This window comes from Hyalella azteca, unplaced genomic scaffold, assembly GCF_000764305.2.
Source record: "Hyalella azteca isolate HAZT.00-mixed unplaced genomic scaffold, Hazt_2.0.2 contig3946, whole genome shotgun sequence".
In the NCBI taxonomy this organism is placed as follows: Eukaryota; Metazoa; Arthropoda; class Malacostraca; order Amphipoda; family Hyalellidae; genus Hyalella; species Hyalella azteca.
The window spans coordinates 187913-207319 of NW_025934174.1; the positions used below are offsets into that span (position 1 = coordinate 187913).

The following is a 19407-nucleotide window of genomic DNA, read 5'->3' on the forward strand; positions in this document are numbered from 1 at the left end:
ATAAAAACCGGAAATGAAAGAGATAAAAATTCTAAAATTTTCAAAATTCAACAAAATAAAATTATCATCGAAAAAAGGGAAACTGTGAGAGAAATAAAATTAAAGCCAACAGTTTTCAAATACTTTTATTTTGCAGGTTTATTCACTATAGAGGGCAATATATATCGCATAATTGTCGCATTGACCCAAAACGGCTCAAGACACTTTTAGAACCCGCTATAATAATTTTTGACGATTGTTCCACAATCCACTATTCCCCACGTTCCTAAATTAAGTCTCAAGTTCATTGGGCTGATATTCAGACATGAATATCAGCTAATTTGCAGTACAATTGTGCCCCGAATTCAAGAACAGTTTGGCCGGTAATGCAATTAAATTAACTAATTATTGCAATTATTATCATGAAAGAAAAGCAAAATGACCATAGGTGTTCTTCCATCTCTCTCCATCTAAAGGCGATTGATAGCATATAACATACAAGTGATACAACACGGTTTTATTTTCTGGTTAGCGTTAAATCTTTCAACGTGGAAAAAATGTGATAACTAAATTTTAACTTTCCACATCTCCCAAATAGTTTACGTTTACTGTCATTTAACTTCTAATTTTTATTAGCTACTTACAATCTAGATCTATTCGCACATCGCAGTACAATAAGATATTATCAATGGAGGAAAACAAAAACAAGAAATGTCTTGCATGCGACTTGTCATTTGATTTTGCTGATGGTGCAGAAGGACGCTGCTTGGACCTCGCTGTCGTGTCTGCTGAAGAAACGAAGCAAAGGCAAGAAATATTAGTTTAACCATTGTTATGAATAGCTCTACCATTGAAATGTTTGTCAATTTTATTTTGTTTGCCTAAGTTTCATTTCAACATGTTATTTTATGAAATACAACCGCAAGTTTTTCTCAGCACGATCCTCTAGTAATGGTCTGGCAGGGACCCATAATATTCGTTAACTGAATAATAGAACATGGCGAATCGCAAGGCGAAATTACATTGTTAGATGAATGGAGTGAGTGAACGCATAATACCAATGCAATGCAGTACTCTTCTGAGTGGGGTTAGTAGACAGGAAACACACGACAGCATCACCGCTTTATTCGAGAGTGACGAAAGTAGTGTAATGCAGCTAAAATATCCAATTCACAATAGGACTAAGACACGCAATTTATCTCGTTCCGTGCATTCGCGTCCTGAAATAATATCTTCATTTAAAATATATCTTAACCTAGGATATATCATTCTACTATTTCCAAATCATAAACAAGAACGCGATTGACTTTTATCCTGTACTTATTAACGATTCAAAAATGTAATCAACCAATTGGTGACGTGTTCTTCATCATAATTTTTGAAAACATTTTTAGAAAGTGTTAGTTTGCCTCTTTAAAACCCCGAGGTCTAAACAGAACAATAGATGTGAAAACAAATGCACAGAACGAGAACAATCGCCCCAGCTAAATCTAAAAAAAAAGCGTTTTCAGAAGCACGACACTTGCGGTCAGAGGCGAACGAAATAAATTTGATAAATAATTATGGTGCGGGTGGAAATAGAATATTTGGAAAACTCGCATCTAGGAAATAGGTTCGAAATTGTGAATGTGTTTTTCATGTAGTCTTGAAAGTCATACCTTTAGCCTTAAAAGTTCAGGAGAATTTTAGTAACACACATTAAAATAGAAATAGAACTCTGAAAATATTATTAAGGTTACATTGATGTTCGCGAAACTCAATAAAAAATTATTACTGCCCGTTGCGCATCATGAACACGCTATCAGGGAACCGATGAAAAATTTTCGGCCTTTGAAAAGTTCAGATATAAAAAGCAATGTCAAACTCCTACTCATTAACATCAAACTAATGATTCATTGTTAATACAATCAGCAAAGACAAAAAGATGTAAAGTTATTTCAATGAGACTAAATTTAATGGAATTCAAGAATGATTTGCCAGAGGTGTTAGTGGGAATATCAACTTGCAGGTGGCACCAAGAGACACTTCAACTGCCAGTTCATTTTTACTTTCCGTTCTGCTTTATAATTGCATTTAATGTATGTTAACGCCGGTTTCAATTATGCTTTAGTGGTCAAATTATAAAAATAGGACTCAAAAATGTAGGGCAACTAAAAAGTCTCTTGTTTTCCACTATGGATAAAGAAACTATAAACACATTCCTACCGTTAACGGTATACACGACGGGGCTGGAGAGACGTCTTAGTCGAAGCGTCGTCACTGCGGTTGCTTGTTATAAACATGTATGATGTCACATAAAATCGATTCAAGGTCAATACCCTACGATGCGAGAATTCTTTAATTATAAAATAAAGTAAATAATAATAATAGAGTGCACCCTTCAAAGATATTAATAGACTGATATCATTAACGCCTAACCAGAAGCCATGGACATTACTTAGGAAAGATTAAAGCTAAAGCGATTACCATAAACTCGGGAAAAACCTCTGAACTGTACAGAAATCCAATCTAGGTTATGAATGGTCAGGCTTTCTATCTATTGGGCTAATATTCTAGCAGTTCTCCAGCACACAAGTAACATCAAGACATGGACCGATTGTTGTTCGAACAGCTCCCTAAACTCAAAACTTGGCGCAGACAAAAGCATCCCGATGACGTCTAAAACGATACACCATCCTAATAATTCTGGTACGAAATCTAGTGGCGCCCACATCACACCTAGGAGCAATCAATGACTAAGTAGGCGCAAGTAAGGATCATTAATAATTATTTACTTGCTCGGAAACAATCTGAATTAGTTCCATACGGTCACATTTTAATTGCTCCAAAGCTAATGTCACTGAGATGGTATTATTACTTTTTAGGAGAAGCTTAAGATTTATTTTTTCGGTTCCTTTAAGAGAGACTAGGTCTTGCTTCCTCAATATCATTGCACAGACCCTACATCTCGTTTTCTTTAGTTTCCACACGCGATTTCAATAAATGTCTTAATAATGATGACGGCGAGAAAGGAGTGGAGCTTGTGTGTGGCAGTGATGGTAGTAGAACCATAAGTCAAACTCCCTCGACCACCGTCATTTGATTATGAATTAGGCGACCTATAATTGCAGCACAGAATAAAATGCATTTTTTGCTCTTTATCAAAACATGAAACTGGATGCCATACAAGAATATTAATGTGATAAGAATTGGAACCGAATAACCCTTAAATTAATTACAGATCGCATTGCAGCAATTACAATAATTTGAAAATAGGTCGATAAATTCAAAGGAGCTAAATGGATCAGCGGCAGGCAATCAGCTTATATACACCAAAAGGAATTATTTCGATGAAATACTGCTATAATTCAATGAATAATATACAAATTTCAAAAAAATTTAAAATATGACAAAAGCAAAAAACTATTGCAAAAAACGGAACAAGAATCTTAACAATACAAAGTATACAAAGTTAGGAATAAATTTCAATTCTCGACCATAACAAAAAATACCGCTCATTTTAAAGTAATTTCCACTCAGAAATGCATTACAAATTTTAGACAAGTTTATACTATGCACGAATACCATTGCAAATGAGGCTGGGCACTCACACCAAAAACAACATCGTTCCTAGTAGGTTTATAACTAACATTTTGCTCAGGTTATTAAGGCAGGGATATAAAATGAATCATCAACTGAACCGCTTAGCATGCAATCAAAATCATTAGATAAAATCTATGTTTCATGCGTCAATATATATACTGGAAATTGACGTAACGCATCTGTGAGATGTGAAAGACATAAAAAAATTTAATATTCTGGTTGAGCTTCCAAAAAATAAAATAACGGATTCAGAAGCAGGTAATAAATGCAAACATCTTTTAAATGTAGCAAATTTCAGCAGTGGCAGAAGATGGTTTCCTTGTTTAGTTCATACCACACTTCGGTTGCATAGATACATAGCGTGGCGACCTCCTATGGACGATAAAATCAAACTCATAATCAAAGACAATTCGTAATACCACGAAATTTCGAGTTAAAATATTACCGATTTGCGTCATTGATAAGAAATTTATTCCCAATTTGAATTTCAGGAAAATCTGAAGGCATAAAACGGTGAATCGTTCGGACACTAAAAACAAAAAAAACACTCAACATTCATACAGCCAATACTATCCCAGTAAAAAACAAACTAGAAAATAGTGATCTAAAACACCACTAAAATAATCGACAGGGAAGAATACAACCGGACAGAGAAAGGGAGGATAAAAGGTGACTGCGTAAATCGCAATGAATACAAAAGAATACAGTATTCCTTTCAATACATTCACAATGCCTGCTTCCTTCAGCCCGTCGAAAACGCTATTTACTGCTGGGCGCAGTGAACTGCTCTAGACCCGGAGAGAAACTAACGACCTTTTGGCTCCTGGTAACAATAATATATATGAGCCATATAGTTCACTGGCTTTGATATTTACCGAAGTTAGTTGAAAATGAACGACTTCCATTATAATGGAAACATTGAAGAATGATATCTATGAGAATGCTCACAAGGCCGACATAAGAGAATGATACATACGGTAGTGTAATAGCAGTTCTAACGAGCTTATATTTCTGTCAGCTCAAGGGGCAGTAGATCTTTACATCCAAAGCAGCGAGGAGCGAAGGTTGCGACTCTTATGCGATTACACAGAGTCGTCTCGTTACGGCTTCACAGCTCTGGACAGTAGCACCGGCATTCCTTCTTATTTCTTCTTGAGAGTAAAGAAGCCTCGCTTCTTAGGCTCGTCTTTCTTCTCAGCACCGGCGGGCAGAGTCTGGGATGACCGGCCAGCAGCGCCGCCATCACCACCAGCAGCAGCGGCCTGCATGCCGTCCGCCCAGCCGTGCAGTTCTTCCTCGTCGCGAGCTTGGAACAAATACTCGCCTCCGTTCGCCAGCCTGTAAAGCAGATCATACCGTCGTTAATGCTATAAACCGCCAATCACTGACGAGAACTCGGCCGCCACGTATACTTGATCAAGTTTTGATGGTAAGGCTCAAAGGTAAAGAGTGCTACTGTGTACTGTCAGTGTAAGCAAAAAGTCAACCATTCATCAACACTTAAATTAATCATCGTTAATATAGATCGTACTTAAAGGTGTGGTAACGAGAGTTACCACCATTAGAGCAGAAGCTGCGAGCCATTTTTTTGATAAGACTTCCAAGAAGTGGAAACATTCAAAGAAATTTATCAAAATGAAAAGTTAATTCCGACAGATCTTCCACAAGAAACCACTGAACGTGAAAACTACACAAAGAAAATCAGCAAGGAGGTCCTACTTGAGGCGGAAGACGTTCTTCTTCTTGGTGTAGTCATCAGCCACGGACGCCTGGGCGTTGAGGAGGTCAATGGGCGCCTCGCCTCTGAAGTATTGGTCGGGGGTTGCCTTGTAGGTCTTGCTGTCCTTGTAGAACGACAGCGTCGAGCCTCGCACCACAACGAACACCTTATCCCATGACCTGGGCAGGGTGATTACATTAGTGTTGGTGGCTCAGAGCTGGACATAATAGAACATTATTGGGGACCTAAGTTCAGTGCAATCGTCGTAGTGTTGACTCCAATTTCAACATCAGCTACTACGAGCCATACTCGTTCTACTGAGAACTTTGTTAATGCAGACAGGTTGAAGTTAGAAATTAGGATAAGACTACTGTCAGAAAAATAACAATTGTGGTCATCGTGAGCGGCACAATTTCTGATAATACACTAAGGACTAATTTCTTTAGTTCAGGTTAAATTCCTGCAAAAATAAAGCAGTGTCTATAAATGAAGTTACTTATATAATCGCCGGTAATGAAATATTATGAACTGTTGCTACACCTTTAAATTCTTTCGTCACAATTCGCAAAAAAATGTAGTCGCAGTTAGAGAATTCGTTTGATTCAAAGTGTTCACAAATTATACAAAACTTGAAAAATTGTATTTCTATTGCTGTGTTCGTGTAAGTTAGGAAAATAAAATAATTCCATTCTTATTGATTTAAGTGTTCATAAAATGAAGAAAATAAAATATGGCATTCCTTTTGATTCAGAGTGTTGGTAAAAGAGTTATTGCTTTTGATTCCAAGTATTAGTAATAGGAGAGGAGCATATGCCATAGCTGAACAGATGAGGTATACCTGTTAGACGCCTTCTTGGTGGTAGCTTCCCACTCGTGCTTGCGGACCAGCGAACCTTCCAGGATATCTTCTTCGCCCGGACTCATCCGCTCTGAGGGACAGGCAACGATCACTTTAGAGCACACATTATATATCGTAATATAAAGTGATATGATGATAAAAATACTTATTATATAGTCATAACATGAAGATGAACATAGTTATGGTATGAACATGAAAATTGCCATTCTTGAAGAGATGGCGACGTTAGACAAACGTTATTTCATATTTCCGTTTTTGGGGTTGAAGAAACTTTTTCTTAAGCCCTAAGGAGCGTTAGCAAAAAAAAAAAAATAAACTTCAAGGTGTAAGCATTAGTCGTGAAAAGAACTTCAATATTCTCCTGGAACTCAAATATCCCGCTTATAATGATTAGAAGCATTATTACCAAGCCAGCACCCAAAGAAAGAGAGGCGGAACGTGATATGTACCTGCGACATCTCATCTCAGTTTGGTTTGTAATGACATTAGTGGACTCACATTTTGGTTACGAAAGACAAAGTATATATACTCTTAGTTTGGTTTCGAATAACGTAACTATACTCTTATTTTGGTTATGTAAGATATAAACACAAACAAACCAAATTATATACGATCATATGCATGTTTATTAGACCAAGCATGTAGTTGCAAATGTACTTTTTCAGGTTCATTAGCCCCTTTCTGGCAAGGCTTAAAACCGATACATAATTTGTTCGAATGCTTCAATCGCATTCTGGTAGTCGCTATCCTTGCATTTAGCGACTTATTTCTTCGCAGCATTATCTATAGCTGATAACGATTTGATATTTGAGACTAATAAATACACTTTACATGCGATCAGACACAGACGAGACCTGAAAACTTGAACAGGACCGAGATTTCGCCCTGGATATAAAGCAAGCAAGAAAAGTATGAGTTGAAGTGTCACAGGGAATAATTCATGATTATCGATAAAGCAAAATAATTCTAAGAATTTTCTGCGAAATGAGAATAATTATATTTGATTTCATAAGAGAGTATTTAAAAGGAAATACTTTTGTAGAGAATTGAATAGAGGACAGTGAGATAGGAGGTGTAAAATCAAAGCTAGAATGCAATAAACTCTTAGCCATAAAGTAGAGCAGGTTACTAGGACGTCGCTTTTCAATATAGATAACGACTTCCGAGACTATAACTAGACATACACTAACTTTACGTTCGGACTAGGTTGTTATCTTATATAATATTGGAAAAATGAATAGGGCTTGTAGGGATTGTTAATCGGGAGGTACTCTTGGAACAGTCGAGGGAGGAAATGACAATCTACCGGATAAAATTATTAATGACACTTGAAACTTTCAAGTTAATTCATGTTTAAGGGAATCGTAATTATCGGGAATGTTGACAGAAAACGTGCGTGAGGCTACACCACATTTTTAAAGACAATTTGATCATGACTTTGCACTGTAGCACATGGGACATCAAGCCGGTAAGTATAAATAGAAACAAAGTAGTCCATGAAGGAAACTAAATTCGCCATTTAAAAAAAGGTAAATATGAACAGCGCTGTCATTGATAACTATAGCAGATAATAGATATGAAAATTGTAGTGAATTCTGATTATGCTAACTAAAAAAAAATATACCCCAAGCCACTTGTAATAAGCTACAGGCAGCATAAGGTTTTCAATAAGATCATTAATGGTGCAGGGTAATTGGGCTCGCTAAAAAGGCAAGATTGACGGAGTCGGACGTTCAAAAGAGCATTACGCAAATTAAAATACTTTTGGGGGTTACGGGACGTTTAAACTACTGTATCACTGGGGTAATATTTTTTATTGAATAATAAAGAAAACCGAGTACTGTGACTATACACAAAAAGTAATTAAATCATGTAGTTCTAATAATGATACACTTTCTAAACGTTGCACTGATTCGCCTTTTTAGCCAGCCAAAACGGATCAGGATGCCCCACACAAGGGCCAAAGTGCATGGCTCTTAGGACAAATTCTCACTCATTTTTCTGAGTGATATAGGTAGCAATAGACCTGATTTGGAGGGCGGGGGAGCGGGGGAGCCTGAGGTAGCAGTGCTACTAAGCGGGATAGAAGACGGCGCAGACTTGGGAGCTGTTGTTGTAATATTGTTATGAGGGAGTCGTGATGTTGTTGCAACGTTGTTATGAGGGAGTCGTGATGTTGTTGCAACGTTGTTATGAGGGAGTCGTGATGTTACCGCAACGTTGTTATGAGGGAGTCGTGATGTTACCGCAACGTTGTTATGAGGGAGTCGTGATGTTACCGCAACGTTGTTATGAGGGAGTCGTGATGTTACCGCAACGTTGTTATGAGGGAGTCGTGATGTTGTCGCAACGTTGTTATGAGGGAGTCGTGATGTTGTCGCAACGTTGTTATGAGGGAGTCGTGATGTTGTCGCAACATTGTTATGAGGGAGTCGTGATGTTGTTGCAACATTGTTATGAGGGAATCGTGATGTTGTTGCAACATTGTTATGAGGGAATCGTGATGTTGTTGCAACATTATTATGAGGGAATCATGATGTTGTTGCAACATTATTGTGAGGGAAACGTAATGTTCTCGCAACATTACGACAAGGGAGTCATAATTCAGCATAATATTTGCAACCGAAATTTCAAGGGAGCGCTTGACACCATTTGTTCATCGAAACACAAACAAGATACAGTCATGAATTCAATTGTTTACGTCGTTCGCGCGATTAACAGTCAAGTGAAATCGACCAATGGGATAATAATTTCAACAAAATATGTAAATAGGAGTGAAAATAGTACTTGAAAAAGGATGGAGGACAAATTCGTCCATTGCAACGAATGTAGGAATAAAGCAAGACAGAAGAATGACAGGTAAAAAGGACAGACACAGCGCGAAACATGTACAAGCAGGCAATAAACAATTATAATACATATATAAATTAATTAAGAACATCACGTGATACGTCGACAGGTTTCCGGCAGGCGGCAGCGGGGCAGAGAAGGTAGCCAGTTAAGACAAGCCGTAGCTGCTCCTATCTAACTACTAGAGCTGGCTTCGTGCCAGCCTTCATTGCTTGCTATTACGTCTCGATAGACTCTTCCCTATACCACCAGGCTTTTTGCCAGCCCCTGAGTTTTCAGTGATGTTGCTACCTCTCAATTGAGGTACTATTTTAACAGGCTTGTGTCAGTTTTCATTAGTTCCAAGTACGTCTCAATTGAGGATTTGAGGTCCTATTTTATTGGGCTTGTGTCAGTTTTTATTAGTTCCTATTACGTCTCAATTGAGGCCGTATTATAGCAGGCTTGGGTCAGCCTTTTTTGATTTGATTTCTGTCGGCATCAAAAAAATGAGGAGTTGCAAGATTTTCAAATTAGTCGATCGCCTAATTCACCTTACCTGCTTGCTGAAGAATTGATGGAATGCTGATCTAACAGACCAAGATTGAAGATGGCATCATTATAGCAGTTTAAGACATCTATGAACAAATCATCAACTACAAAAGGTAACATTATAATCACAACTGCCGGCAAACATCCAAGAAGATTGATATTAATACGGCATCGAGAGAAGCAAGTCTTGCAGTTCAGGTCAACAATCCAATCATGCACATTTCATTGGCAGCAACGTAAAGCCGGTACGAAGTAGCAGTGCACAAATCTACAATGGAACTCACAACCTTCAAAGTATGCTGGTCTATTGCTGGTCAGTCATCAATAGTTCGATGGTGACTTGCGAAATTAAATTGGTTAATTATCAGAGCCTTCCAAAACGACAGCTTACTAGGATAATTGTTTGTAACGATGGGAAACAAACACAATGACCTTCGAATTATCCTGTGTGTATAAGCTATCAATGAAAACAACTCAAAACATACAGTAACCAGCAGCCTGAGGAATCGAATCAGCGACTCCCATCAACCAACACCGATAAATACCATCCAGACGACCATACCGTCTGGTATAATAGGTAGGATACCACCTGGCTGTCTAACAGGGACGGTAGTCACGGTACTATCATAAATACAGGAGCTGCGAGTTCCTAATTCCTATAGCCTAACTCCTTGAAAGTCCACTGCCGGACTTTCAAGCTGAACCCACCAATGACATACGAGAAATCGGTCGCTACGTGCACTTATGAAGCCAAGTGTACCTAAGCGAGTATTGACAGCACGGCATCAGGAGTCCCCAGGTTCGATGCCCGGCTTGGGAGGATAAATTAAAGGCGCCGCAGGAGCGCGACCGTGGACGGGGCCGTCAACGCCTCCTTCACTCAGAAAAATGCATTGGTAATATTGTCTAAAAAGTGACACACTTTGCGCATAAAGCATCAATACGAGCTTATGCCAGACCTAACAGGGTCAGTACGACCCTAAGAAAGGCAACAAAGCTGCATCGCTAATTGGACAAAAAACGCGCCCATTTCTCTGAGTGCAGGATATTATTATTATTAATAATAAAGTATACCTGTAAGCCTGTCGTCATCCTCGGACGCGTTGCTGTGGAGGGACGCAACACTGGGTGAGGTCGTGGCCTTAGCTCCTTTCTTCCAGCGGAAGGAGCGGAAGGGGGACTTGGAGCGCGAGCGTTGGACCTTAGCACCCCTTGGGGTGGTACTGCTCTTACCAGGTGATGCTGGAGTGGCAACATGACTTGGTTAATGCTACCAGGGGCTGGTTATAGCTACCAGGGGGCTGGTTATAGCAACCAAAGCCAAGGATAGAGGATAGCAGTCGAGTGAGGGAATAAGTGGTTATACCTCCCAGAAAAATGACGCTTGTAAAACTCTGATTTCGAGTCGATTTGAGCGATTTCGTCGATCAGCGACTCGATCGTCTAAGCGATTTCGTCGATTGAACATTTAATTAACGTAATTTCAATGTCAGATTTCCGGTGGGTATAGTAAAAAAAAGGCAAGGAGAAGACAACAGTCGAGTGAAAGAGCGAAATAATAAAGGAGCGGTAGTACAGGCTTTCTCGTGTTCAAGTCCACCTCTTAGTTTTATTTAAACTGAAACATTCATAATAATGCTTTTCGTCATGACATCCTGTGAAGCCGAGTTTTAAAGAGCCCTTATAAAAAAGTAAATTAAGTCATGTATATAACCACAGAATAACCCGTTTTAAAGAGCTTAAAATTAAAAACGAAAAATTTAAGTGTTTTCAAACCATTGAAAAACCATTTTTATTGTTTTTACCTCCAAAAAATGTAATAAATTTTAGACGATTTTTTAACCATTGTAACCCAGTTTGGCAGTGTCGTATTTGATCAGTACTTAACACAAGCTTTTTGGAAACCAAACTCGGTGACTTGTATTCGATGTTCAGCCTGGAGTTAGAATCGCGTTAGCGTGAAATAGGATAGAGTGATGAGTGAAGTAATTCAAGGCAGAATAAATACAGCAGATGAAGCAGGAGAAGAAACTCTAGTAAATAAATATTTTATTGGAATTGAAAATTACAATAAAAATGAGGGAGAGATAAGCTCATAGGAAGCAAGAGAGAGCAGGAGGCAAGTTGAAAGGTATAACATAAAAAACGACATAGAACATTGAAATTAATATACCAACATAATTCACATAAATGTGTCACTATTCATTGTTTAGAATAAATCATAGTTGAAGAGAACCCGCTACGAAATAATCAGACGATGACACGAAACAAATTAATCATTGAACTATGAACAATAATTAAATGACGCAAAATCAGACATCAATAAATAAATCAGCTAAATACGGTTAATCACCACAGATAGACGAGAAAAAATATCCCGATTACCTAATCATGTACAGTAATGATATCCTAGGTTAGGGTCCTAGGATCATTATCCTAGGACCCTATCCGTGGCACAAATCGTCGTGGCATCGAGATGAAACTGCACGGCGAGTTAGACAGCAGGATATTGTGAACGAAAATAATAAGTTTAGTATTGGGAGCTGATGAGGCACTAGCCGCTGAAATTGTTAGCCATGGGTTATTTTTAACAAACAATAATGGAATTTATTCCAAGTATTCAACCCATAAAATAAAATAAAGCGAACAAAAAATTAAAAAAAAAATAAATGAGGATTGAGGTTAGTATAACGGCTTGAAGCGCAAAGTACGGGAAGGACGGTAGCTTGGAATAGATCTTCTGGTGAGAGTCTTGGCGATGAGGCTGCGCTATGCGAATAGACAGGTAAACGCTCTCTAAGCAGGCAAAATTACGAATTCAAATGCAAATAACTAACAAGAGATTAAAGTGCAGCAACTCTGTAGAACACATGCTTGTTAATGATGTAATAATCACTCACCTTCGTAATGGCTCCGAAAATCTGGCACTTAAAGTTGTCATGCAAGCATGCAGAGCTGACAGGCAAGCGACTTGCATTGCAGCTACAAGCAAAATGTTACCTAAGCAACAGTTTCTCAGAGTGCCGACCATGCCGAGAATGATAGATACAAAGCTTCGAGTTTCTTTAAAATCAGGTATGTCTATCGGAGCAAGAAAAACCAATACCTTGGTCCATGTTTTGTGAAGGTTCTTGTTATGAAGAGATCCAAGTTCTTTATGCATTAGAACCATAATGCTAATCGTACAAGCCTAGCGGCAAGCACTCATCTCGGGCTTATTCACATTTGTCATTTCATTTGTAATCGATTGCCGACCGGATATAAATTTTGCTTTTGAAAACGAAGCCATTAATAAACAAAATTACATTGTAATATCTAGTAACTTTGTACACAAAATGCATTTATAGTTGTGTACACATGTGCTGCTGTGGTCACGGCAGAAGAACTCACCGACGAGACGTGGTGCAGGTGACGCTGAAGGTGATGACGATACATCATTTTTACCACCACCACCACCAGGAGGTTTGGTAGGCGTGGTGGTGGTGGACGGCGCAGAAGATGGTGGTGCAGAACCATGCTCTACAATATAACAGTACGACATACATAGTATCATGCAAACTAGCATGCCTCACATACGGCCTGGTTGGAGCTAACATCTACCTCAGCGGTCCCCAAACTTTATCATTTTCGTGACAAAAACAAACAACAAGCGTGATCCACTTACAAAAATTTCGACGTTGATATTTGATTTTAATCAGTATATGTTGATAAGTTAACATTTTCCCTTCTATTATTTTAAACAGTGGATAAATTACCCTGTTAAGGAGGCAACTTATCACAGTTTTGGAACCGCTGATCTTAGTGTTCGGTGCAAAGGTTCGGGATGCAGACACAGTGCGTAGGCATCATAGTAAATTCCGTATACTACATGGTAACAAGTAACCAATAATTACGTTACCACGCAGTAACAAGTAAATAATTACGTTACCACATAGTAACAAGTCATTCAATTACTACACAGCCTGATACATGCACAAGTCACTACCCAGTCTAGGAAATGCTTGTATGAACTTTTCATTTATTCACGAAAATGTGAGACTTGATTACATTTAGGGGCGAGAAATTTGAGGCAAAAAATAGGAAAAAATGAACTCTGTTCATACCGCACCCCCAGTAATAGATTACGACATTGACTCAACAGTTAGATAACAAAAAATAGTAATCAAATACAAAACGACACATTAACAACCACAAAATAATTTGTTAATCATTAATAACAAAAGACACAACATCTAAAAATATAAATGAACTTACATCAAGATCAGGCATTTAGAAACCGTATGTAGTATCTAAAGAACAGCAGCAGCACGAACACAAAAATAAACTTGTCATCGACGAAACAAAAGAGAACAAAACAAATTATTCAACAGAACAGCGGACAAACATATGCCAACGCAGAAAAATTACGGTGATTTAGGATTCAAGTTCAGCAAAATCTCAAGCAAAGGTAGGAAAAAATCAAGAACTCGGAGATTTCTTACCGAAAACACCGTAGATATTGCACACGTTGACTGAACTTCCAGAGAAATGACTCCATTGATCGAAAACTATGCTTACGATTGTTGCATACGCTTGTGAATATTGGACAGCGACTAAAACCTACCGAATTAGAAATGCATGGATAATCCAATAAATCAGATCAAGAAGAACAAGACCAAGAGCATAAACCGTAATTTTTTCACAAGAAAAAGTTCATGAGAATAAACCATTAACAACCACAAGACGTTCCTCCCTTTTTACAACAACGGAAGATCAGAGCTAAGCAACCAGATAAGCTGCCTTAACCGACTGACATCTCTTAATTAATATAGGTTACTGTCACCATGAGCCTTTCAGTGACGAGATGCAGCAAGAGTCAGCCAAATAACTTCAAAGATTTTCGGACTTAAAGTGAAGAGGAAGCACATCCTGTCATCTCAACTCCAAAAACAGGCGATGGCGAAAGCAGAATCTTCGCCAGGAGAAACCGAAAATTCAAGTGTGGCAACGAAAACTGAGATTTCAATTTAGCCTGGGCGCTCAGAAACGCGACTATTCTCATACTTTCTTTGCAATGTCACATGCACATTAAGAAACTCCCAAGATCAGTCATTAAGATACGAAAAGTATTACTTGCCCAGAATTATTCAGAGATTTACGTTTAAATTAAATACGAATCCATTTCTAGTACGACCACGTTAGTTGTGTTGGTTAAGAACTTATCTCTTTAAACAATTTATTCTCGTGTACAATGAAGAACGTAATAATAGTGCCCGGAGTTCTACTTTCAAGATTACCTTCGACAACGTTTACTTAATGAGTTATAAAAAAGGAAATGTTACGTGTCTGTCTCCTCATTAAGACGGTAATGAGATACAGAATGAGGAATGCGTTAGCAGACAAAGAATTTAGTGCACTCACCTTCTTGAGTATCCGAATGTTTGTCTCCACTCGCGAATGAGTCGTCGCCACCTTCCCCTCTGAAATAATCGAATATTAGCCACACAAGTCTATCTTGGCTTATATAATACAAGACTTTGTTGTTTACATGACGTGACATGGCGAAATAAGCACCCCATGAAATATTTCACAACCTCGATGCTCTTAGAGAGCCCAATTGGTAGGCGCACAGAACTCCTTATATCATCATAAGGGCATTAGCAACGTGCATGTTTGTTCTTGCACGGAGCTGTTCTAAACTCGTTATAATATACGAGGGTAGTCATATTTAGAAGAAAAGTGACAACATATTACGGGTCTTTGGTGTCCATGGGCCTCTGGCATCAACGTGACCGTGCGCAAAGGTGTCCAAAACTCATCTCATTATAACATACAAGAGCACGTTTGTACTAAAAGATACGAGACAAAAATGTCATATTACCGATCGGTGGTGTCCATAGGACTCTGGCGCATCTGTTGCTGCTGCTGCTGCAGTTGCGCCTCCGCCTGCCGCGCCTCTTCCTCTCGTCTTAGGCGCTCGGCCTCAGCCTCCTCTTGCCGCCTCTTCAGTTCCTTGAGCTCGAACTGCAATAATTAAGACTTTTAGATATACATGCTTTATTATGAAACTTTAAACCTTTGTAAATTATTATTTTATTTTTGTGAGACTTTCACACAATAAAAGAAATCGGATCTCATTAAAAAAAAAATTCAGGTCGATAAAATAAATAAAAGGGGATAAAAAATTCAAAATGCAACAATGGCACGCAAGTCAGAAGCTTTTCAAAACAAAAAAAAAAAACTTGGGCAAAAAAATTAATACGTAACATGTTAGTTTGTCTAACACGGTTAGGTTATTGTAAAATTCAAAATTAGCCTTAAAAATAATAATAAATACAGATGAACACGAAGCAGCACTCAAGAATACACAAACACGGCCCGAGTGTTCAGGACGAAACGTAAAATTAGCAAGGGCTTACGAAAACAGAGAGTGGAGCGTTGACGTTGGTCCAAGCGAAGCGTTAATAGGTATATTAGTCATGTGAAGTATCTGTAGTCAAAAGGCTAATCTCTTTATCCAATATGGAAACTATAGTCAGCTGGAAAAACGCGCAAATGAAACGTAGGTTAGGTTAGTCGCGTGGAGGTTATTGCGTTAAATTGAGGTTATACAACGCATCGATTGATGTAACGCGTCAGGTAACACGGCATTGACATATTCACCTCGGAATCCACGACATCAGGTAAAGTAGCATGGGAGTGAGTAGGGTTCAGGGCATGCGGGTTGTTAAGGGTGAGATCCAAGACCGGATTTTTTATATAGGAATTTGCGGGAATTGTTGAGTGTATGGGCTTAGATGATTCCGTAGCCCGGGATGGATGAGAGCTCAGGGATGGAATGCAGGATTTATTTGAACTCTGAGCAGTTGAACTCGTCGGAAATTTATTTTCAGTATTTGAAGAGGATTTCTTGACGCATGCGAGATCATCTGTCGAAGCTTGCACAGAATTTCCATTGCCGACGTAAGGAATATCGATGGCTCCAATAATTGGGTAGTAACACATTATAGAATCAGACACATATACACCGCGGCAGTTGGGGTTGGGGTCCAGGGTGGAAAAACTATGCGGCCGTGATTTTGGTTTCCCTGATGAAAAATCGCATTCTTCATCAGCAGAAAGACAAGCCACGTCGTTCTCACTATCGTACTCTGAAATGGAGGTGATGTTGCCTTTATAATCATGGCGAGGGCGTGTGTTTGAATCTTTTTCACCAAGGATAGCTTTGCGACGCTCCAAACTCGAACTGTCCACTTTGTCCAGCGTCTCAACGCTCCAGAATTCAACAGATTTAGGAGGACTTGCTATGTGTTGCACGCCGCACTTCTCTCCTTCGACCTCGTAAATTGGAGGAAGCGTGAGGCTCTCGTCCCCATAGAACGAACTCCTTAAACTACGAATTCGGGCTCGAGTCTCAAAAATATTGAGGCTGTTGGAATGATCAAGTATACTTCGATGAAATTCCTCGTCTTCTTCATCAGGATATGAAAATTTGGGTTTCTTCTTCCTCAGAAAGTCTTCTTCCCGGAGTTGATCAAGATCGCCAAGATGCACAGCATGACTTTCATTGTCGGCCTGCAGGTCCATGAGTCTATAGTGAAGCTCTTCAGCAAAAGGTGATCGAAAATCAAGATTGTGGTGCCCGTTGACGGCATTACAAGGAGACGAGTTCGGTGCTGCACCAACGGTTCCCTCCCTGACAATATCAGGTACAATTAATTGGGAAACTTCGCCCGAGTTCCTAAACGTTAGATCAATACCGCCTACAATTGGTCGAAAGTGGAAGTCGTCGAAAAGTTTCTTAAAATCAACCTGTTCTTTACGCAACTCATCGTAAAAACGGTGACTGTTTTTGGCATCGGTCGGCATTAACGAGCTCGTGTTAAAGAACTGGCATTCAGCCTGTCCACTTCTAGAAGACAGAGAGGAGCGACCTGATGAACTGAGAAGAACTCCAACTGAATCGAAATTCACATCAGATGTTGAAAGAGGCAGAGCATTCGAGATCATAGAGGGATAACTGCGAGAACGTAGTGGAGCCAAAAAATGATCTACATCGTCTGCATTGTTTAATGAAGAAGTTGACAAGTTCTGAAGACATATGCGATGAAAACGTGAGAGGTTCCGTGGTAATTGCCACTTCAGTCGGGATTTTTTGTCGGGCTTCATACTTAAAGTGCCGAAGAGTTCTCGAGTTGCCAAATCGTGCTCAGAGAAGCCATCAGGAGCTGAGTCCAAGGAAGGATCAGACGCAGATACAAGTCTACCACTTTTTACCCCATTCACACGAGACAAGCAAGACGAATTGGCTGGTAAAAACTCTCCGCAGTCATACGGATAAAACTTACATAAAGAGTTACGACGTCCCCGCCATATTGACGTCAATTGAGATTTCGAAATTATTGGGCAAGACAAGGCAGCAGTGAGATAACTGGTGTGTCTGCAACGATTCTCCTCGACAGCGGAATGTTTCTTGTACAAATGATTGGACACAGTATTGGATTTTGACGAGCGGCAATCGGCAGTCAGCCGATGTTCATCAACTGAATAATCGTCTAGACGAGGACTTGAAGATGGGGAACTCTCAGCGGATGATGCAGTTTCCAATGCAAAAGAAGGAATTTTTTTAAATATATGAGGGTGTTTAGGCACATCCTGCCTGTCTCGCGTAACGGTCCATGAATCACCTATCGGCTGAGGTGTTTTTTCTTTAGTCTGGTTGGTCTCTACCGACGGGTTAGCTGTATTCTCGTTCAACTCCATCCGACTTCCTTCAATTATAATCCTTCCGTCTCCCCTATACCGACTATGCTCGTGTACAACGCAATCTTCAGGCGCCACTGGTGTTTCTTCGATGACATGCAGGGCAACAGCTTCACGGGGAGCGGTAGTTTTGGTACCGTCAGCGTCAGGCAAGTCCAACTGAAGGAGGTTCTCAATGGATTCGCTCGATATGAGATCCGGTCCTTGGTTGTAAGAATCATTCGAGTACAAAGACATCCTCCTTGTAGGATCTCGTAACTCGAACTACAGCCATGCAGTAGAAAATTGGTTACTACACAAACGTGAAATAAATTAAAATTTGTTACACAAACAAGAAATAAATTAGTCACCAAACATTCCATTCCAAGACACCCGGACTACACTTGCTCAGACAAGGAAGGATGTGGCAAAGATTAATAAAAAAAATAATAAGGAAGACCCCATGCCAAACAAAATAGAATTCACAGAACTTTGTGTAACAGTCCCGGATCAAAAAAATTATTTAGATGAAGAAATAAAAGAAAGATAGTGAATATAGAGGATTAGGCCAATAAATAGAAAAAATGTATAAACAACATAACAACCAAATAATTTAATATCCATGCACTAACTATCAAGCTTTATCGCCACGTCAATGTACATATGATACGAGGTTTCGAGGATTAGTCAAGTATTCAGGCTTTAAAGTTAAAAGAAAGTTATCACAAATGAGAGAAATAGTAATTGAACAAATCAAATTTGATTGCAAGTGAGATTTAGGTTCAGGCATCAGTTCGATAAGTAAAGTCTCACAACATCAAGTTTAGACATCAATTATGTCCCCAAACATCCGTAAAGCTTGCAAATGCAACACACAGTTTCGTTCTATATTCTTAATCTACACCACATCGCCAACAATCGAAGAATTTGTGTGAAATATACGATCAATGAACTAATATATGTAACTGTTAAGACGCTAATTCATACCACACATTCTGCAGTAAATAAGAACTGTGAACTAGAAATACTAGTTGAACTCACTGTGATTCACACCACGTCCCACACATTCTGTTATTTATTCCAATTACATCTGTGAACTAGAAATACTAGTTGAACTCACGGATATTTACAGCACATCTCGCATATTCTACAAGAAATAATATCT

At 39.0% G+C, this 19407-nt stretch overlaps 1 protein-coding gene across 7 annotated transcripts in view; it reads right to left on the reverse strand.

The window, feature by feature from the left end:
* Window positions 1-108: 108 nt before the first annotated feature.
* Window positions 109-19407, reverse strand: part of LOC108677017 (spectrin beta chain) — a 55019-nt gene continuing 35720 nt past the window's right edge. The window contains exons 12-19 of one of the 7 annotated variants that reach the window (XR_001931219.2): window positions 15382-15524; window positions 14922-14980; window positions 12912-13040; window positions 10596-10763; window positions 6120-6210; window positions 5281-5460; window positions 2185-4899; window positions 109-764 (exon numbers count right to left, since the gene is read on the reverse strand). Coding sequence is in view for 5 of the 7 variants with exons in the window: in XM_018165167.2 (XP_018020656.1) it covers window positions 4704-4899; window positions 5281-5460; window positions 6120-6210; window positions 10596-10763; window positions 12912-13040; window positions 14922-14980; window positions 15382-15524 (966 nt within the window). In the remaining 2 variants the exon portion in view is untranslated. Of the gene's footprint in view, window positions 768-1086; window positions 4900-5280; window positions 5461-6119; window positions 6211-8166; window positions 8248-10595; window positions 10764-12911; window positions 13041-14921; window positions 14981-15381; window positions 15525-19407 lie in introns of those variants that run through there. The other 6 variants (XR_001931220.2, XM_018165167.2, XM_047879843.1 and 3 more) reach the window with 6 other exon arrangements.